This window comes from Boleophthalmus pectinirostris, unplaced genomic scaffold, assembly GCF_026225935.1.
Source record: "Boleophthalmus pectinirostris isolate CB_2022bp ecotype Guang Dong unplaced genomic scaffold, ASM2622593v1 HiC_scaffold_15, whole genome shotgun sequence".
Taxonomy (NCBI): Eukaryota; Metazoa; Chordata; class Actinopteri; order Gobiiformes; family Gobiidae; genus Boleophthalmus; species Boleophthalmus pectinirostris.
In genome coordinates this window covers 29,911,498-29,934,362 of record NW_026571070.1, presented here as the reverse complement: position 1 = coordinate 29,934,362, position 22,865 = coordinate 29,911,498, and the positions used below count along the sequence as shown (strand labels likewise).

Here is a 22,865-nt window from a genome sequence, read left to right as displayed (position 1 = left end):
CAAGCGACATTAGATTTTGTTTCTTATTTTAAGTGCAAAAAAAAGTTCTTGTTTTTCTATCTTAAGTGTGTCAAGATGTATTTTCAAATTTTAAGTGCAAAAAGTCTTGTTCCATTGGTAGATCATTTTACTTGTCAAGTGAAATTTACTCAAATCATGAAAAACTTTCTTAACTCAAGTCATCTTAACTTGACTAGATTTAGTTTTATGAAGTGTTGAGTATATTTTTTGGCTAATTTACCCACCTCAAACGTTTATTAGGTCAAAATTCTATAGTAAGGATACTTGGTTTTGAAAAGAAGTAAGTAACATTAGGGGTACTTTGTCATTGGACATTTGGGAGTAGTAAATATATTTCGCTTTGCAAATTTTAAAGAGTCAAAAGTATCTTAAATTTGTAGGCGTCAGTGAAAGCGGGACTGAACTTGGACTAAATCAGGACTAAACCAGGTCCAAAATGTGGAATCAAGGGGTTTGGCAAGGTTGTCCATGTAGTCGTCTAATGTTCAAAAGTTTGGCGACTCAGTCTTAGCTCCGATTTGCGCGTACTGCTGATATGTCCTTGAGCAAGACACTCCTTAGTCTTAATGTGAAGTGTGATTGTCGGTGGTTGGAAGTCTTTGGCGCAGATTGGTAGCCAGGCTTCTTTCATTTAGTCCCAGGGCAGATGTGTACAGCAGTATCTACCATCATTGAGTGTATATGGAGTTAGTGGACAATGCAATGTTTTGAGGACTTTGAGGGTTCCAAAAACAGTTAAACGATGCATTATTAGGCTATTATTATATAAATCAAGCTAATCAGGACAAATGTACCACAGTTTTCAAACCGTTATTTAACAATTGGCAGTGTAACGGTCAAAAAAGTACCAAGAACTGCAGGATTCCATGACCAGTTCTAAAAAGTTGAAGGTTTTGGTCAAGTGCTAATAGTGGCATAATAATGAATCATCGCAAAAAAGAAAACATTAAATATAAAAATGAGTTATTAAAGGTGTACTGTGTAACTTTTCTGGTGGAGGGTCTCCCATAAAGAAGTGCGATGTCACCCATAGCGTTCAGCTCCAGTCAAATAAAGCTCATTGAGGCCGCGGTTATAGAGGCAACTTTGGAGTCGAAACCTATATTTTGGAACTTCGACAGCAAATATCGTAGTAACCAAAGAGCCAACTGGGAGAGAGACGGTTGAAGGTAATGCCCCTTTTCTGGCCGCAATGCTGGTTTAGTATGTAGCAGCTCTCAGCAATACTGTCAATCAAACCACCAAATCATTTTGTAAGTGTTTGTTAGTCGGGCTGCCGCCACCTAGTGCCTTCACTCAATTTCATTTCTCTCCAGCAACTAGCTTAGGAATCGGAATACACTAGATAGTTTACAAGAACCCTGAAAGTGTGAGTCTGGGCATCAGCCAATCAGCGAAGAGTCAGACATTCAGAGATCAAGGATTTAAAGCCGGAACAAAGAGAATGTCTGTTGAATTTTGTCAAGAGGAAAGGCGTTATTGTATTTCTTCCTTATGGGATTTGGGAAAAACCTCATTAGCGGCACATTAAATATGTCACGACCAAATAGCAACGATTGGTTAAATTAAAAAAAGTACCTGACTACTGTCGAGCGAACGAATCCTAATGCTGTGAGGTCAGACGGTTTCCATGAAGTGAAACCAGCTTATGAACCAGGCTAGGTATTTGTATGTCAAAAGAAACCAAAAAAAAAACACTACTTGGTCCTGTTAAGTGCTTGTGTCCATAGAGATAGGTTCAACAAAACAATCGTATCCACGGATCCTCCAATAGAAAAGCTACACAGTGCCACTTTAACATTTAGTATGGCTATGGCACTAGTGGTTGACAATAAAATCGTACAATAAAAATAAAGAAAACATGAAAATTCGTTATCATGCAATCCAAGCATGCTGAAAGTGTCATATTTAACCAATGATAATATATTCTGCTGACTGGCTTATAAGGCACTTGCACATTAAAAATCATGACGCTAAAACTGTTGCTTTTTGATACTTAAGCCGTAAAGGATCACAGTTCTTTAAAAAAAATCTTTAAATATTAAAATCTCATATAAACCATACAATTCCAACCAATTATAAAACTTTGTTCCCTATGCGATTTCACGTGTAGTTACTGTCACGAAAAGAATGGCCTCCCTTTCTCCAAGCTGTGGCTGTTGAGCTTGGCGATTTGGCGCGGCGAAGGCGGGACGTCCTGCCGGTAGGGGCCCTTGGATGTGGTCGTGGCGGCGGCAACGGGCGGCTGGTTGTTGGGGGGCGTGTCCTGTGATTGTGGGCGTGGCTTGTTGGCTTCCTGCTCCCTGCGCCGTTGCTCTTGCCGCAGCAGCTCCTGGGTCTCTAGCAGCACGCGGGCGTTGAAGTTGGACCCCCCCAGGTAGCCGTTGCGGGGGGCCGGGCTGGAGGAGTAGCGGGGGTCTTTGTGCTGGTGTTCCCATGGGTCCTGGGAGGCGGCGCTGGGGTGGAGACGGGGCTGCCTGGAGAGGGGGAAACACAGGGAGAGGGGTTAGAATCTTAGTATTGTCTGTCAAAATGGATACGAGTCTTTGTGATCCATGGACCAAGAATTTACATAATATAAATATATACCATAAATTATACAATAAAGCCTTCTGCCTGTGCATAAACTTATAACTAAATACAGCTCTGAATATTATGATACATCCCAGACAATTAGGAGATCAGTTATTTCATACTTGAATATTACAAGTTCTTAAGAGTTCTTAAAAGTTCTTACGAGTTCTTACGAGATCTTACAAGTTCTTAAGAGTTCTTGCTTGTGAATTAACTCGTATATACACCATATATAAATGTCTCGTACATAAAGGCATAGGACGATATTGAAATTTGGTGTTGCAATTATCATGGCCAAAATTTAGTTGACAGTTTAAAAATGTCATGGATATGAACAGTTATAATTTTAATGTTATGAAGAAGTTCCATGTTTAAACAACTAATATGTAATATGTATATAGATTTTAAATTAAAGACACGAGAATATAACATTTAACACAAGACACAAAAACATAAAACAATACCTACAACAAACACAAAACAACAAAACTCTCCACCCCCAACTCACCCCTTCCCCCAAACACATACACATTTAATTAAATAAAACATGTGTAATGTCGTATTGCAGCATAAACATACTGCTAGGGCCCATATATCATTTTTTTGATGAACACATTTAGTCACTATACTTAACTAATATTATTTTCATCATCATTTCCATTCATTATCTTTTTTTTTTTACTACAATATTAAAGCATAAATCTAAAGACATTTTCTTTTTCTTCCCTCCTTCTTTCTTTTCCATTATTATTATTATTATTATTATTATTATCATTGTTGTTGTTGTTATATAAATTACCTTTTTACTATTAATTATGAACTGTCTTTGTTTTAATGATTACCTATATTTCCATTATTAATTAATAATGGATAAAATATTAATATACAAAAATATTAAACATATAATTATACTTTGTTATAAGTGAAAAGAAACCAGGTAGTGAGGATCATGATGGCTTTTTTTTTTTTTTTTTTTTTTTACACATTTTGGTGATACAATGGCGATTATTTGTGTTGGTGATTATCAGGATTATATAAAATGCCCCATGAATGATTATTGTCCACCTTTTTTATCACAGTCAGTTATATTATTGTTTATTGTCCCATCCCCACTTGCATAATAAATAAAATGTTGGATTGATCAAATGTTTGCATGTAATGGTCAACCACTCAATTCAGATTTGTCGTGTGTTTGTGTGATTATCATTGTTGTACTACTTCAGTTTAACTCGGATGTGAAGTGGAAATCCATTGATCATCTTTCAGTTCACAAGTGGGAATCACCAGTTCGAGAAGTGTTCCAGGGCATTTTGTCAAGTCAGAGATTTGAAAAACCTCAGTTACCAGTTGCTTTGAACAGAATTAGTCACCACACTCGGGTTTGTGATAGTGTGAGAGTGACGGTTGGAGGGGCCCTTACCCACAGACACTTTTCTTTGAGTCAGTCCCAGCTTAGCACCAAGTCTCACAAGTTAATGAGTAATGCCCAATTATTGTAAAGCAATACTGAGCTAGAACAGGAGTCTCCAACCTGTAGCTCAGGAGCCACCAGCAGCTCTCCTCCCCCCTCCAAGTAGCTCGCCAAGACATTTTGGAATTACACGTATTGTCCTGAATAAGTAAAATGTAATAAATGGTTTATGTTTCATAAGTATCTAACTTAGGGTGATAAGTTAGAATAAAAATTTAAAAAACTGGGACACCCCTCAGTTTGTGGTGGTTGGTAATAATAAAATTGTGAATCGAATGCGTAATGAAGGAAAACTTTGCACTCGGCCCATTCACAACTAACATGAGTCAGTATAGTCACATTTTCTTTGTGTTTTGATCATTTTTCAGCTGATTTTCTGTATTTTACTTAAACAAATGGCAATTCATGCCTCTGCAGGGATTAAATTGGTCAAAAGTAGGGACACCTGGGACATTTTTTATATAAAACTGTGACAAATCAGTGGTTTTGGATAAATCTGCTGGGACAAGGGACACAAGGCTCAAAACTGGGACTGTCCTGGTAAATAGGGACGTCTGGTCACCCTAATCTAACTGTACCTCCTCTAAGGCTTGCTAAGGTACGGTATATATCTTTTATATACCGTACCTTACCTTATCCGGGCTATTAGTCACTCTGGATTATAAGACACACTGTCATTAAATGGTCTATTTTCAAACTTTTTTCCACAAATGAACTGCACTGGACTTTAAATGAAACACAACAGTGTGATGGGTGAGTGGTTTTGTTTGTTTGTGTTGTTCACGGTGACTCTGGGCTTTGTTCAGTTGTGGCGTGTAGGGAGGGTGTGTCTGGGACCAACGGATTGTCGGCGTGTTCGCAGTGACTCAGTTGTGTCTAGAAGCGGCACATTGCACTCCCTTTTTCGGTTCGTTCCTCCGTTCTGTTCCTCGTCGGCGTGAAGTGATGAGTGTGTCTGTGGGTGTTTTTCTCTGTGCAGTCGCTGTCTGCTCCGTGTGTGTTTGTGTGCGATGCAGTTGGTGCGACTTTGTAGTTTACTGAAGTCGTGCTGGGACACCCGAGTGGATTGGTGTATGGGGCGCTCTGGATTGTGGCGTGCAGTCATTTTTTGATGGGGTTGGAGGCTTAAGAGTGCGTATAATAGCCCGGAAAATACAATACAAAATTTCTTGTGACCGCTAAAACTCGTAACTCTCTGACATTTTTATTTTGTAAAGGTAGTTCACCAGAGGAAAAAGGTTGGAGACCCCTGAGCTAGAAAAACGCAAAATAACTTAAGACTAGGCAACGAGCGGAAACTCCACTATAACCTGCCCCCGTTTCAACCTTTTTGAACATTCTCATTGAAGTAAAGAAAGGGAAATCTTTATCCAGGTTACCACTTAGCTCTGATTACCCAAAAATAAAGTACGATTTCCCCCCACGGGCTTCTGCCTCGGTCCTATTGAAAGTAGATTCAAAAGACAGAACACATTAGCAGGACGTGCGACCACCTTTAGAGATATTTTCAGAGGAAGTTTAGCTGTTCTGACATAAAGACCATGTCACGCAAGCCTCCAGACACAGACAATCACAGTACGATTACTTCTACTCCGTAAACAAACTGAAATGTTACTTTAAAAATGCACCGTCCATTTAACTCCGGTTAGTGCTTTTATGTCGCTAATGGCTTCGGTGGCTGCACGTTGCCCTGTTGTGTCTGATATAATGTCTAGACAAGTTAAAATGGTCGGTTTGTTGGGTTTAATTTAGTGTATATATCTGGATTTTGTTGACTTTTGTTGTATGGTTTAGAATTTGTTAGAAATTCCCACAAATCGATTCTAAAGAGCCCTCTCCGGACCTTCCCAAGATGTCCGCTCTCCTCCGTACATGCTCTGGGCTGAAATTGGCCGTGAACGTGCGGACAGCGAAGTGGTGGCTCTAGCGGTCGTGTGTGTGTGTGTGTTTGGTTTCGTGGTACTCTGTTATCGAGATACATTTAGCTGTGACCAGTGACAGCGTGTTGGAGAAACGTCGTTCACGAGTCTTGGAGCGGGGCTGGAAAAGGCTTCGGAGATGGTGGACGAGGGAGTTTGGACGCAGAGTTGGGTGTTTTCACGATTATTCAAGTGGTGGATGAAGAAATGGATCTTAGAAGATACTAGAACATTGGAATATCATTACATTAAAATGTAAACTTGAATTCCTCTCAACAAACCAATACTAATACCGATACTACTGATACTAGCTGATACTATTATGGTATTAGTTGATATTGATATTTTCTGTATGGCCTTTTTCAACAGACTAATGGATATAAAAACAGCACAGAGCAGTGATGACAGCCAGAGACGAAATGCAGCTAAACGTCTGTCTCTCCTTATTGAAGGTGAGTGCAAGTTTGCCGAGTGTTTTGGAGCAGATTTTATTCACTGTTTTCCTCGTATGGGTAACATCAGCGCACACACGGGGCTCGTATGTCAGGCTTTGGTCCACCTCCTCCAATCGGGCCAAAGTCTCATCCATGCTGAGTCTGAGCACGGTTCGATCACGCTCACACTGGACAAATGTACTGCGGTTTAGGGGCGATCTATGCTTGGGCACGGTTCCAAAGTCCTAGTGTGAGTGCAACCTTAGAAAATGAAGAAAATGTGTTGGATTTTTAAACCTGTTTTTTCAAGTTCCTCACTGGAGTTGCATTCTCTTACTGGTTTTTGCAGTGGGATTTAGCCTCTGCACATTTACCAAATGAACATCGTGACAAATACAGATGCATTTGTGCACTTTTATTCAGAAAACTTCAACCATATGTCAGGATAAGAAGTTTATTGCAGCGGGCGTAATGAAATATGATCACATTCGTCGAGTGTTAGAGCTCAAGTCCGAGACAAGACCAAGTCCATGCTCCTTCAAGACCGAGACAAGACCGAGTCCAAGCCCCTTCAAGACCAAGACAAGACCGAGTCCAAACCCTATCAAGACTGAGACAAAACCGAGTCCAAACACAGTCGAGTTTGTGACAAGACTGAATCCAAGCCCCTTCAAGACCGAGACAAGACAAAGTCCAAACACGGTCAAGTCCAAGAAAAGACTGAGTCCAAGCCCCTTCAAGACCAAGACAAGACCGAGTCCAAACACGGTCGAGTCCGAGATAAGACTGAGTCCAAGCCCCTTCAAGACCAAGACAAGACCGAGTCCAAACACGGTCGAGTCCGAGATAAGACTGAGTCCAAGCCCCTTCAAGACCAAGACAAGACCAAGTCCAAACACGGTCGAGTCCGAGATAAGACTGAGTCCAAGCCCCTTCAAGACGGAGACAAGACCAAGTCCAAACGCGGTCAAGTCCGAGACAAGACCAAGACCGTAAAAAAATGGTCTTGTGGCCAGCCTCGAGACCAAGACGAGACTACACTTTGGTCAGCTCAAATAGTTTTAAACGGGCGATATAAATCAACTTGAACTGAATTTCAAACCACTCACGTAAATGCACTCTCTCTCCTGTGTCTTCCTGATTTAACTGTCCTTTACACAGTGAATTCATCCCTATAGCCACACCTGCCCTGGGACCAGCTGACAGAAGCAAGACTCCCAATCTGCATCACTGACCCCACCAACCGCACCAACACTCACATACACCGCAGATGAAGTGTCTTGCCAAAGGACGCAAAAACAGTTCACATTAGAGCCACTGCGGTCCCACTGTGGCATCTGATTTTCCTAACGGTCTTCCATCCAAGAACTAACCCGACCCACTCTGCTGAGCCTCTGAAATCTGACGGGACTGGACATTCTCAAGGTTTTGGCTTTTTTAGTCGTAGTTTTGACATTTCCAAGTTGATGTATGCGAGTACTACTAGAATATGCTGTACATTTTTTTAATATGTTTAATTTAAGTTCATGTTTACACCATCTAATAGACACGTTTTGGAAATCACAAACTGCCGTCCTTTCGCTAAATGAAAGCGTATCTAAAAACCATAATATTATTCTTGGACTTGATCATCCGTCAAAAACTCAGACGCCAAGACATAACGACCTTTACGTGAAAACTCAAGAAACACCTGTAAAGTGTATAAAAACTTCACGCTGAATAATTGAAGTTTGATTTAAGAATTTAAGAATGTCTCCCTTAAGATTTCACCGAGGCTAACGTGACTGAACCTGGCTCCCCGCTTTGAGAATTGGACATTAGCGACTATAAACAAAATTTGCTCTTTATGCTAACACTGGACTCGTTCCATTCTGCGGTTTTCAAACATTTTTAACTTTATTTATTTTACTTTTCCAATTGGGTCCTCGGCGGTCCTTAATATGTGTGTATACAGTGGCTGTGTGGTCTTTTCTTTCTCTTGGCTCGGCTCAAAGCTGCGTTCTTTTTTTTTTAGCGGTGGGTCGATTCCGCCGCGATTCTGCCTATGGATTTGTGGTTTGCATAAAGGAATCAATGGGCCTTGTGTATACTCCGACAGAGCTGGCTCTAATTTAAAGTGAGTATGACAGATTTTTAAGATTCTGAAATTTTGATTTAATTTGGTGGGATAAACAAATCAGTAAATAGAAATGACAGTTTTATACTAGAAATTGCAAAGAAAGTTGAAAAATATGTTGAAAATTACAAGACGTCGAGAATATTGATAACATCACACAAGTAAAACACAATTTTTTCTGATACTTTAAACAAGATTTCAAGGCAAATCAATAACATCTGGAAGGAAACAAGGAAAGTTACACAAAGCACCAATAAAGGGTCCAAATTACACTTTTTTGTTATCTATGTTTTATTGCTGTTTCCTCATCACAAACACACCTGGAGTTGTGTTTTGTCACACATGTTTAACACACAAACCCTGCAGATTTATGCCTGTCTCAAACAGAAAGTACTTGTGATGTCTTAAGTTAGTATGTTAAGTAAGTTTTGATTTACCGTATTTTCTGGGTTTTTAGGCGCTCTGGATTATAAGGCGCACTGTCATTAAATGGTCTATTTTCAAACTTTTTTCCACAAATAAACCACACGGACTTTAAAGGAAACCAACAGTGTGATGGGTGTGGTTTTGTTTGTTTGTTCGTTCACGGTGACTCTGGGCTTTGTTCAGTTGTGGCGTGTAGGGAGGGTGCTGTCTGGGACCAACGGATTGTCGGCGTGTTCGCAGTGACTCAGTTGTTCAGTCGTGTCTAGAAGTGGCACATTGCGCTCGCTTTTTCGGTTCGTTCGTTCCGTTCCTCGTCGTCGTGGAGTGATGAGTGTGTCTGCGGGTGTGTTTCGCCGTGCGGTCGCTGTCTGCTCCGTGTGTGTTTACGTGTTCTGTGGGTGGTGCGGCTTTGTAGTTTACTGAAGTCGTGCTGGGACCCCCGAGTGGATTCATGTACAGGGCGCTCTGGCTTGCGGGGCGCGAGGTCATTTTTTGATGGGGTTAGAGGCTTAAGAGCGCGTCTAATAACCCGGAAAATACAGTATATAGTGATTTTCACAGACAAATGTCACAAAGACACTTTACAGAACATTATTCATTCACTAAATACCCAGTGGTGGTAAGATTCTATTGTAGTCACAGCTGCCGTGGGGTAGACTGACAGAATTGCGGTTGCCAATCTGCACCATCAGCCCCTCTGACCACCACCATTACTTACACACACACACACACACACACACCACTTTCAGACTAGGACAGGGGTCTCCAACCAGTAGCTCCCCACCCCTTTCCAAGTAGCTCGCCAAGGGATTTCAGAATTAAACATATTGAGCTGAATAAATAAAATTTGACTGATTAAATGCCTAACACCACTGTGCATGTGTCATTTTGATGAATAAATGGATAATGGTTTGTTTTACAGGCATCTAAATGTACCTCATCTAAATCTTGCCGTGGTTTCTGCATTTACTCCATTTCGTGTGATCGCTAAAACTAGTAGCTCCCTGGTATTTTTGTTTTGTAAAAGTATGTCATCGGAGGAAAAAGGTTGGAGAACCCTGTACTAGATAATGTGGGTGAAGTGTCTTGCCTAAGGACACAACTTGCCTAAGTTTTTGTGACTAGTGTCTCACTGTGGCTCCTGATTTTCCCAGTGTCTCCCATCCAAGTACTAACCAGGCCCGACCCTGCTGAGCTTCTGAGATCTGAAGGGATCAGGTTTTGACAAGTCAGTATGGCCACAATCATATCAGAATATCGTAATCGTAATACAGGAAGTGCTCCACTGTGTTTTTAAACTCCACACACCTTCACTAGAATCATTTGGATCATTTCAACCCTGGAATTGCCGATCTCTACTGAACTAAAGGTAAAAGGAGCTGTTCACTTAACTGTTAACGACCACTTCATGACATCACAAGGTAGAACAGAGCATTTTGAGCTTTGGAGATGTAGACAGACTAATAATAAAGAGTTACTCAAACATGTGAATGAAACAAAACACAACTCCAGGTCTGTTTTTGATGAAGAAACAACATTTTAACATTATTTAAATCTCACAAGAGTCCATTTTGCGTAATATTTTAAACAGTTTCCAGTTGTCCAAAGTTACACTGAGTTAAGTTTATTTGATTTATTTTTTGCTGTCATGATAATATTACAACAACTAGCATACTAACACACACTTCCTTATTCTCTGACAGTAAACAGGTTATAATTGGACACAGATAGTACACATATATTTTGGCCTCAATGAGAAAAAATCTTAGAAAAACTTGAAAAATTTGACTTGTTTTTGCCTTGATTTATTTTTTACTTTTAATGTTTTGATTTTTGCAATTACTGTCTTATGTTATAACTTCTGTAATTTTATTTTGTTCGTTCCGATTTTTTAAAATGAAACATCTGAACTCGACAACACTGCTCCATTGTACGTTTGAAATAAGCAGGGTTATACTTAAATACCGTTTTGACATTCTGGAGACCGCTAAACCAGCTACTTTTAACTTCTCCACCAATGACTTCTGAAAATTCTGGGACCACTGGAGCCAACGATCCTGGAAAAAGACAGACTTATGTAACAGTTAGACGAGGTTAGATCTGTTATATCGATCTGTAGCCAATTAACATGCTTCAGTCAGAACGCAATATCGTTTTGGCGAAATATTTTGGTTCATGTGTAATCATTCTTTTTTCGTTTCTTTTGGTGTTTTCGATATAATAATGACACAGTGTTTTTGTTTGAACATATACAGAAAATATTCATTCTTTGCAGCTGATGTCATTAATATTCCCGCATGGGTTTGTGAAGCTAACTGAAAGCACTGCTCTGTCTGAAGCTCTTGTTATTCAATTTAGACTTTACCTGAGTTTTATTTTAACATGCTCTGACCAGAAAGAGCCGACTTGGTTGGAGCTGTGACAGGTTAGACTATTCATTTTACTTAAACAGCATTCATGTTATGTTATATTTAAGATTTTTCTCTAAAATATTCACATTGTTTTCCTAATTTGGCTGGTTTTTTCGGTTTAAATTTTTACTTTGTGGTGGGAAATTGTGACATGACCATAGGGAATTTCATGACTCCTCTAATGTACATAGAAATGATTATCCGACAAATACAAATATTAGAAAACACCTTTATTTTGTTGAAATTGTTTTAAAGTTTCAGGAAAATGTTAGTGTAAGTGTAATTTAAGAAACTTTTGGAGAATTCTTCCTAATTTGATGTCATCATTGTGTTTGAACTTATTGTAATTTTCAATATTTTTCAACTTTTCTTCACAAACTGCTTCTTGATTTGTATAAAACTACAGTTTATGTTTACAGTAGCTATAATCTTACCAAATTTGAGAATCATTATGAACAGCACCATCGTTTTGATCACCAAAAATGGGTTGTTTAAATCCATTTTGTATTTTTTCAAGACTTTTCAGACTATTAAAACTGTTTGTGTCTGTTTGCTAATGTAACCGCTGAACATTCTGCCCATAGAGACACATGTAGAACGCCCCCTGCATGATGTCACTGCAAAGTATCAACATCTGGAGACAAATTTAGTTGAAAAACTTGGGACAAAACTCAAGTATAGACCTTTTAAGTTTTCTTTTTGCTATTTATAACTTTTTTGTTCGTGTTTATTAATGTGTGAGTCACGTCTCCATGGTTACTACTGAACATTCCGCCCATAGAGATGCATGTAAAACACCCCCTGCATGATGTCACTGCAAAGTATCAACATCTGGAAACAAATTCAGGTCAAATATGTCGAAAAAAAAATCTGGTACAGGGCTTTCAAATTTTAGTTTCACTATTTATAACTTTTTTGTTGTGTTTCCATGGTAACCGCTGAACAATCCGCCCATAGAGACACATGTAGAACACCCCCTGCATGATGTCACTGCAAAATATCAACATCTGGACACAAATTTAGCTGAAATACGTTGAAAAAAATCAGAGACAGGCCTTTTAAGTTTACATTTCATTATTTATAACTTTTTTGTTGTGTCTCCATAGTAACCGCTGAACAATCCGCCCATAGAGATACATGTAGAACACCCCCTGCATGATGTCACTGCAAAATATCAACATCTGGACACAAACTTACCTCAAATACATTGGAAAAAAAATCTGTTACTGGCCTTTTAAGTTTTCATTTCAGTATTTATATATTTTTTTGTTGTATCTCCATGGTAACCGCTGAGCAATCCACCCATAGAGATAGACGTAGAACACCCCCTGCATGATGTCACTGTGAAGTATCAACATCTGGACACAAATTTAGGTCAAATACATCGAAAAGAGTTTTAATTTCACTATTTATAATTTTTTTGTTGTGTCTCCATGGTCACTGCTGAGCAATCCACCCATAGAGATAGACGTAGAACACCCCCTGCATGATGTCACTGCAAAGTATCAACATCTGGACACAAATATAACTCAAATACTTTGGAAACAAATCAGGTACAGGCCGTTTAAAGTTTTCATTTTGCTATAACTTTTTGTGTCTGTGTTTACTAATGTGTACATCCTGTCTCCATAGTAACCGCTGAGCATTCCGCCCATAGAGACACATGTAGAACACCCTCAGCGCCGCGTCTCGCCAACAGTTGTGTCGGATCTCCAGCGGTCTCTTGGGTTCCATCTCGTTTGGAAATCTCCCAGGACGACGGCTTCGGTTCACATTCCTCCGATAATCTCGGGTTGGCGTTTGGAGAAGATTCCGGAGAGCTGGGGCCTGACTCCTGACCCCGGCCCGGACTCGGTTAAGTTGCCGTGGCGATATGTGACCTCATTAGCCAGCGCCACTTTCCCACATCCAGACATTAATAGTACAATTCCCCCGTTTAAGTGGTCGGGCTCGGAATGCAGCAGTCGATTCCAAGGGTTAGCACTGATCCGTGAAGAAGAGAAGGGAAAAAGAAGAAGAGAGAGGAGAGAGAGAGGGAGGGGGACAGGGAGAAGAGAGAGAGAGGAAGGAGAGAGAGAGAGAGAGAGAGAGAGAGAGAGAGAGAGAGAGAGAGAGAGAGAGAGAGAGAGAGAGAGAGAGAGAGAGAGAGAGAGAGAGAGAGAGAGAGAGAGAGAGAGAGAGAGAGAGAGAGAGAGAGAGAGAGAGAGAGAGAGAGAGAGAGAGAGAGAGAGGAGATAGAGAGAGAGGAGAGAAGAGCAGAAGAGGGAGAGGAGAGAGAGAGAAGGAGAAAGGGAGAAGAGCGAGAGGGAGGAGAGAGAAGAGAGGAGGGAGATAGAGAGAGAAGAGCGAGAGGGAAGAAGAGAGGGAGGAGAAAGAGAGAGGGAAGAAGAGAGAGAAGAAGAGAGGGAGGAGAGAGAGCAGAGAAGAAGAGAGGGAGAAGAGGAGAGGGAGAGAGGGGAGAAGAGAGAAGGCAGGAGAGAGAAAAAGAACGATAGGGAAAGAGAGAGAGAAGAAGTGAGGGAGGAGAGATGGAGATGTGGAGGGAGAGAAAGGAAGAAAATGTGCGTAAGGAAAAGACAAGTAAAGAGAGGAGGAGGAGAGTGTAGGAGAATGAAGGAATAAAGAGGAGAGGGAAGAGAAGAAGGAATGAGAAGAGAAAGAAAGGAAGAAGAGAGGGAGAAGAGAAAGCGAGCGTGGACTAAGAAGAAAGAAAAAAGCTGAGTTAGGGAAAGGGGCAAAGAGAGGAGGAGGAGGAGAGTGTGGGAGAAAGAGAGGGGAGTGAAGGAATGAAGAGAAGAGAAGAAGGGATGAGAAGAGAGAGAACGGAAGAAGAGAGGGAGAGGAGGGAGTTAATGTGGAATAAGAAGAAAGAAAAAAGCTGAGTTAGGGAAAGAGTGATAAAGAGAGGAGGAGGAGAGTGTGGGAAAGAGAGAGTGAAGGAATAAGTGAGAGAGGGAAGAGAAGAAGAGGTGAAGAGAGAGAGAAAGGAAGAAGAGAGGGAGAGAAGAGAGTGAAAGAGTGAGATAGTGTGGAAAAGGAAAAAAGGAAAATGTGATTTAGGAAAAGAGGAGTAAAGAGAGAAGGAGATGTGAGAAAGAGAGAAGAAAGAAGAAAGGGGCGAGAGCGGGAGAAGGCATGAGAGAAGAGAAGAAGGGATGAGTAGAGACTGAAAGGAAGAAGAGAGAGAGAGGAAGAAGCAAAAGAGGGCGACAAGGAAGGAAGAAAAAGTGAGTTAGGAAAAGAGGAGTAAAGAGAGGAGGAGGAGAGTGTGCGAAAACGAAAGAATAAAGAAGAGAGGAAGAGAGAGGAGTTAGGGAATGAGGGGGAGTTAGAGAAAGAGGGAAGAGAAGAAGGGATGAGGAAAGAGAGAAAGGAACAAGAGAGGGAGACAAGGAAGAAAGAAAAAAGTGAGTTAGGGAAAGTGGAGTAAAGAAAGGAGGATTATAGTGTGTGAGAAAGAAAGAGAATAAAGTAGAGAGGGAGAGAGAGGGGTTAGGGAATGAGGGAGAGAAAGAGGGAGGAGGAGTGAGGGAAGAGAAGAAGGGATGAGTAGAGATAGGAAGGAAGAAGAGAGAGAGGAGGGGGTGAAAGAGAAAATGAAGAAAGAAAAAAGTGAGTTGGGAAAAGAGGAGTAAAGAGAAGAGGAGGAGAGTGTGCGAGAAAGAAAGAGAAAGGAGGGGGAGAAAGAGGGAGACGGAGTGAGGGAAGAGAAGAAGGGATGAGTAGAGATAGAAAGGAAGAAGAGAGGGAGAGGAGGAAGAAAGAAAGAAAAAAGTGAATTAGGAATCGAGGGGTAAAAAGAGAGGAGGCAAGAAGAGGATGAGGAAAGTTGGATGGAGGCGATTAGAGGAAAAGAGAGGATGTAAGAGAGGGGGAAGAGAGGAGAGGAAGAGGGGGAGAAGGGAACGGAGGGAAAAGAGAGGGAGTTTTAGAGGGAAAGAAAACCCAAAAAAGGGTCTAAAGCGTTTCCAGAAGCGTCCGCGGTGGAGAGCTGGTGATCTGATGAGGACCAGACTGAACGCTCGGCCGGAGGGAGGAGAGAGAACGGAGAGAACGGGAGAAGAGCGGGAGAGAGAGGGATTATCGGGGGCAGGGCATCCGAGGTAAACCCGAGGAGATGTGCAGATTAGAGAAGAAGAGACAAAGATAAAACTCTGAACGCGGCGGCTCTGGACTCACTAAAGTTCCCATGAAAAGTTCTTAATGCAGCTCGAGAGTCGCGACAAACAAAGAAAATCCTGTTTCAAACCCACAGAACGGTATGAAACTTTTTGCTAAAATAGATTTTTGCCCACTCCACACTCAGTATTGGTTAGCCACAGCTGCCCTGGGACAGACTAATGGAAGTGTGGCTGCAAATCTGCGGCTCTTCCTCCTCCGACCATCACCAACACTGACTGATACTGGGAGATGGTTGTTGATGTTAAATAAATAAGTCATTGTTAAAAATGACTCTAGACCCAGATGAACAGACGCTCCTCTTCACACATGAAGCTTCACATCTGTCAGTCACGAGAGACGACGCACATGTATAACCCTGCCTTTATGTTCATCAGAGTCATGTGGACGTGCATAGGATATTATGGTGCATCATTTGCCCCAATGTCAGAAATTCAACTTGTACCCAATTTTAAAATGTGACAAAACCAAATAAAAGAAAATCTGTGGATATTTGATCAACTGAATAATATCTGCTGGGTCCACCAAGACTCTAAAGTTCCATCCTAACGGTGTCCATAAAGCTCTGGCAGGAAAAAAAACAACAACGTTTTTCTCAAATAACTAAAAAAATAATAATAATAATAGTCAGACCTCATTATCGCTTGGCACTATTTTCTCTCCGTTCGTATCACTGCGCGCTGCCGCCAGGTGACAGCCGCACACGGATCCATCACTTTGTTCAGTTGTTTGGCAGTGTTTACATGCACAGACCAGAGAGCTTACGTGAGAGAGCTAATGTGAGAGCTAGAGCCATAAGTATATAAGTTTGTATAAGATACGTAAGAATATATCTAAAAAATGGTGCGACTCTTGATTGCCCAAGCTGTGAACCAGGCGCGGCTGCCACATGGAGGCAGGGCGCAGTGATACGAACGGAGAGAAAATAGTGCCAAGCGATAATGAGGTCTGACTTTTTGGAGGACGATGGTTTTGTGATGCAAATGTATCACTCTTTTGAACACATGTTGTTTTGAGAAGAAAAACGCTTTATTATACAGTCCCCAGCCAACTTGCCGGACTCCTTGTCAGCACCGAAAACGGCCAGTATCTCGGTTCACCGGACGCTGTGGGGGTAAGTCAGTGTTGATGTACGACACTGCTCACGGGGATGACATACAGATTCATGTCAAAAAACCTGAACTATCCCTACCCCTGTGACTTTCCCTCACACACTACTTTCATATCAGACAATGTGGGTGGAGTGTCTTGCCGAAGGACACAACAACAGTTTTACCACTAGCACCCTCATGTGACACCCCAGCGATCTCCCATCCAAGTACCAACCAGGCTTTGACCAGGAGGTTTACCCATGAAACGTTGTTCCTTTGCTCACAATATTTTTATTATAACATATTTTCTATTTCCATTAAAAACATACCGCACCTTTAATTAGTTAAGAAGCCAGAATCGTTTTCATTTCGCCATATTTGTTCATTATGAGTCGTTATTTCAAAGTGGTGCCAAACTGTGCACTAAACCAAAGCAGCTACTAGTTCGGTGGTGAGCGCATTTGCAACCCAAAACATGAACTTCTGTTTTTGATCAAGGACCAAACTTCAGAACAAAAAAACTCCACAAAAGTCGCATTAGCATAACACAGGCTCTTTAAACTGTTCTCGCTGTTGTCTGGAGCTAGCAATCAAAGGACTTCCTGCGCATTCCTCCCTAAAACAATGTTATTGCCAGTCCAAAGCTAACATTTGGCTCTTGTACGTCTGTGGTAGAACGGGGCCGTCTGTCTCTTAAATGGTGATACTCCGCAGCTGTTCGGAGCCTCGCCGCGTCCGCACTGCTCTCCTCGCTCGAGTTTGTTTTGCTCTGTCAGTCCAGATTTGCAACAGTTTTTTTTTTTTTGCACGAAAGCTTTTCACGATCGTCCAAATGTGAGTGAAAAACGACTTTGTGAATGACAGACGAGATGTAATTGCGTTACGTAAAGGGCCTGTACTCATTTTTTTCCACCCCGTGTGTTTAAAGACGAGGTTTCACACTTCTATGGAGTATTAACTGCTCACACATGACAGATTTAGATCACCATGTTACCTTTTATTGTTTTGAAAATCCTATATTCACCAAAAACAACAACCTACTTACTCCACATCTATATTTTAGGAGCCTTTTTTACTCAGGAGCCTTTTTTCCCATCCATGCTGATAAACGTGGACGATGCAGACTGTGTAAGAATGGCTACACGCAAACGGCCAGAAGTGCAAAGTACTTTTGTTGTTTACAAAGGATAAAAATTGTTTCTTGGAGCACCACACGAAAAAGTGATGTTGTTCTGCCGCTGTAAAGCTGTTACACTCTGCTTTATGTTGTCATTGTTACGAAAAGTGGTTTACAAATAAAGTTAGTATTCATATCATTTTCAGTCTTCAGTGTTAATTTACCACACTGGACCAATGCTGCAAATCTGCAACATCCCAGAACACACTGCATGTGAAGGTCTCTCAAACAAAAGTCAGGATTGTATATTACTGCCCCATATGATCATTTCCCCAAATATCAGATTTTTCCTGATACGAAAAATTAATTTGAGGTTAACATGTTTTAAAAGTTTCAGTTTGGCTTTTGATGCTCTGAGTCTCCCCTGCCTTTGCTTCCCAGGCTAAGTCACTCCCCCTTCAGAACACTATCACAACACAATCAACATGCGTCCTGTTAATGAGGCTACGTTTACGCATGGCCGGGTCTGTTAAGATAATATTGTGGACATAGCGTCGTTTTCAAAAAAGGTTTTGTTTACATCAACCCGCATAAATACGCCATCGAGCGCCGTCATAACTGCGCCAAGACTATGGGCGGCACCAAAGGCGGAGTTTGCGAGGGTCAGGGATGGCACTGCCCCCCCAGTGGCTGAAATATGTCATGACACCAAGTCCATAATAAGATCAATATGAATATTTACTTTTAAAAAGCTGTATTAATATTTTGAATATGTCAATAAAACAAAAGGACTGTAAGAAATAAATGTGAATCTTAGTCTGAACCAGGACTAAAACAGGACTGAACCAGGACTAAAACAGGACTGAACCAGGACTAAAACAGGACTGAACCAGGACTGAACCAGGACTAAAACAGGACTAAACCAGGACTAAAACAGGAACCAGGACTGAACCAGGACTAAAACAGGACTGAACCAGGACTAAAACAGGACTGAACCAGGACTAAAACAGGACTAAAACCAGGACTGAACCAGGACTAAAACAGGACTGAACCAGGACTGAACCAGGACTAAAACAGGACTAAAACAGGACTAAACCAGGACTAAAACAGGACTAAAACAGGATTGAATCAGGACTAAAACAGGACTAAACCAGGACTAAAACAGGACTGAACCAGGACTGAACCAGGACTTTGTAGTTTACTGAAGTCGTGCTGGGACACCCGAGTGGATTCGTGTAGAGGGCGCTCTGGATTGCGGGGCGTGTGGTGGTTTTTTGATGGGGTTGGAGGCTTAAGCGCGCGTCCTATAGTGCGGAAAATACTGTAACTGGAAATGTGAACAACCTCACAAAAAAATCCAAATTGAGCATTAAGCCCTGCAGTCTGAACGTAGCCTTATTATGTATTTATATGCTTGAGAGTGAGAAACACAATTTCGATTCTTCATACGTTTTGTATGAAAAATTGACAATAAACTTTTTGGAATCTAAATTTTAAAATGTGACCAAAGAAAAACACGCTTAAGGTAAATGAGGAATAACTTTGGACCACTGCAAACTGTTTAAAATACTAGTTCTGTTTTTCACGCTTTTAAGACAGTAAAAATCTGATAAGAGTTACACATGTATAGATTTCGTTTACATTCGAGAATACTGTGAATACTGTCTGTGCTTCAACACACCCCAACACCGCCACCTCCCTCACCGCCGCCCCCTCCTGTCTGTGCCTTATCACGTCCTCTCTGCCCTTTTCAACGCTTTGGACTACTTTTTCTCTCCTATTTCCATCAATGTAAATCTTGTGCCTTTTTTCCTCATATCTCTGCTCACTCAAAGACCCTTTCAAGTCCCTTATAAACCTCAGATAAGCATACTCTTTTGAATCCAATCTTTTCATGTGATCGGACGGAGAAATACTTCATTAATTCACAGTTGACCCCCAAGATATGTTGTCATTGGCTTTTCTGGTCTGTTATAGTCAAATCAGTGGCTGTCTGGGCTTTTGAAAATGATTCTTCCTCATATTTCTGTTATGGAGATAATGTTTGTATCAAGGGTGACTGAGAGTTGGTAATAAAAGTTCAGTCTGAATCGCGTTGGCGGTTGTGTTTGGTTTTCTTAAAGGGCTCGTATTAAACTATTTTCCGACATGATATAATACTGTTTTTCATCCCAAACAGACCTGGAGTTGTGTTTTGTTTCATTCAAACATGTTTAACACACAAACCCTGCAGATTTAGGCTCAAACTGAAAGGAAAACTCCACCTTGTGATGTCACAGAAGTGCTCCATTGTGTTTTTTGCCAAACTCTACTAAACTAAAGGTAAAAAGTAGCTGTTAACTTGTTTCATGACATCACAAGGTGGGACAGAGCATTTTGAGCTTTGGAGATCTAGGCAGACTTGGTTTATAGGTGTATTGTGTAACAGGTACAGGGCTCCATGGAGATGTTACTTGTTTTTATTCCTGAAATGTTTCACAGTGTGGCATTAAACATATCAATCTACCATCCATTCCATTCAGGATGTTTTTATTGCTCAAAGAATGTTCACACCTACAGTCAGCAGGCCTTCCTCGACACAGATCTGACCAGTATCTTGGTTTGGTGGCATCTTCGGTTTGTTTCCATGGAAATACCGTAATTTCCAGACTATTGAGTGCACCTGAATATAAACCGCATCAACTAAATTTTAAAAGAAAAAAAAAAAAGCACATGTCTATAAGCCGCAGGTGTCCACGTTATAACTTGAGATATTTACTTTTTAATTTTTTTTTATTAAATACCGGCTTAAATAATGCTTTTTCCAAACAGTGCTTGTAATGCGGCAGTAAAACGACAGGATTACAACAGGATTATCAGACTACGTCACTTGGAGATCGGCACTACTGCGCATGTCTCCTGCAGAAAGAGCCGCAGTCCTGTTGCGTATTTTCCACCAGCTTCATAAATCTGCCCCATCAACAAATTTTCAACCAACAAGAACATATTCCCCAAAGAACATAATCTGTCCATGAAGAATTTATCCACAACTGTCAAGGTGAGAAAGACGAAAACATTAAGGCTGACAATGACTAGCATTAGAGAACTTCTCCTGAGCAAAACTAATGTTACGGTCGTTGGTCATTTCCGCCCTTTTAGAACATTTCCTTTCTGTCGTAAGAAACTTTTGACTTGTTAACTTGTTTTAGGGGTTTATGTTTGTGTTTTTGTAAATTTGTCTCGATGCTTGTTTTCATGTTTTGTAAATTTGTTTGCTCATTTGCAAATGTGTTTTATGAAAGATGAATTTGTTTTCAAGATGTAAAAGTGTATTTTAAATATAATTTTGTTTTCAAACTTGTTAATGTGTATTGTGAAATGTAAAAGAGTTTTGCACTTGCCGGCCACCGCATTTCAAAGTGTGAGAAAAAAGTAGCGGCTTATATTTCGGAAAAACTACAGTAGTTAAGTTTAATATCATGCAGTGAAACACAAGCACATCAAATACACTGTCACAGAGACAAACATGATGATGGATGGCAAGTGGATGATGGGTGTGTGACAGGTGGAGAGAGTGGGTGGTGGGTGGGGTCTCACCTGGGCAGGGAGCCGTACTGTCTGGAGCTCGGGGTGTAGCCCTCGTCCGGTTGATGTGGCGGGGGAGGAGGAGGAGGAGGGTCCAGGGTGAGGGGGTGGAGTCCACTCTGAGCCTCTGTGCCGTTGGTGGGCTGGAAAAACAAAACACTGTGAGTAAGCAAGCAGTTTTCTTACGTTTTTTTTTTTGTTTTTTGTTTGTTTGTTTGTTTGTTTTTTTCCAAGGACCAAATATTTTCAATTCATGGAGCCAACTTTTTTTTCCACCGTTTTGTTGTCTTCTCATTTACCTGGTCCCCGAAGGGTTGACTACGTTTTTATTCACTCTGTGTGTGTGTGTGTGTGTCTGTCCACCCTTGATAATTCCAACATTTATGGACCGATTGTCACCAAACTTGGTACGTGGGTCAAGTCCCCGTGCTCGATGCCGCAAAAAAAAGTTTGGTGATGATCTGAGGTCATTTGAGGTCACACGGGTCAATTGAAATGTCACTCCATTATAAAGGATAGGCAATTTAGGCAATTTCTAAACCATCTGCGGCCTAAAATATTCACCCAATCATCACACAAGTTGGCACACACATAACCGGGGTACACTGAATATTACAGGTTAAAACCAGTCAAGGTCACTTGAAGGCCAAACATGCGTTTTTGGTCATAACTCTGAAGGATCGAGCTCGAGCAACAGGAGTGTCTCAAAATCTCAGAAAAATTATGATCTATTTATAATTCTATGCATTTGTATAGTCAAATATTAATAGTTTTCCAGATAATCACTAATTAGAACAGTTCCTTTCTCTTTCTCTTTCTTTAAAATTCTAATTGGAACAAAAATTACTTCCATTTCTTGTTTTTTGGTGATACACGACACACTGATCTACAGTCACACAACTAACATACACACAGCTCCTGAAAAATGACATTTTGGTTACACACTAGTAAACACAGACATTCTCATGTGTGACCAAGATCACACACATGTTCATGGGTCTGTACAGATACACACATTGTATTGTGGATATAATGATCATGTAATATGGGCTGGGCTCCTCATAAACTGCTTCTGAGGTGATGAACTGACCCACCGACGCCTCATGGACCAGGTTGATATCTCTGATTGTGCTTGTTTTCTAAAATATTCTAGAGGTGGGACAAGATATAATTTCCACGATAAGAGATGAGACATAAGATTGGATCTACAAGAATGAGACAAGACGAGATTTTTGACATTACTTACAATAAATACATTGTGCAGTGAAGTTCCCAGTTTTGGTCTCAGCATGTTTGATTCACTGTACTTTAATATTTTTGTTGTCATTGTAGCAGCGCTTTTTGAGATTACAGCTTCTCAAAATAAGTAACTCACCAGTATTTAACCTCTTTTTTTTTTTTTTTTTTTTTTTTTATCCAAGCCAAACATAAAAACAAGGGAAAAAATCTCACGAGATCATTTTCAGCCTGAGTGCACAATCTCATGGCAGTTTTCCCATTCCTAAAATATACATTCAGATGTTTGGGAAGAAAAACAGCAGC

General features: G+C 40.8%; 1 protein-coding gene and 1 pseudogene across 1 annotated transcript in view; both read right to left on the bottom strand.

The window, feature by feature from the left end:
* Positions 1–2,140: 2,140 nt before the first annotated feature.
* The window catches only part of pard3aa (par-3 family cell polarity regulator alpha, a), an 826,722-nt gene continuing 805,997 nt past the window's right edge, over positions 2,141–22,865 (bottom strand). Inside the window, exons 23-24 of the mRNA XM_055151054.1 lie at positions 21,336–21,466; positions 2,141–2,498 (exon numbers count right to left, since the gene is read on the bottom strand). Coding sequence (XP_055007029.1) covers positions 2,141–2,498; positions 21,336–21,466 — 489 coding nt within the window. The remainder of the gene's footprint in view (positions 2,499–21,335; positions 21,467–22,865) is intronic.
* LOC129408203 (5S ribosomal RNA) lies at positions 10,091–10,207 on the bottom strand (annotated as a pseudogene).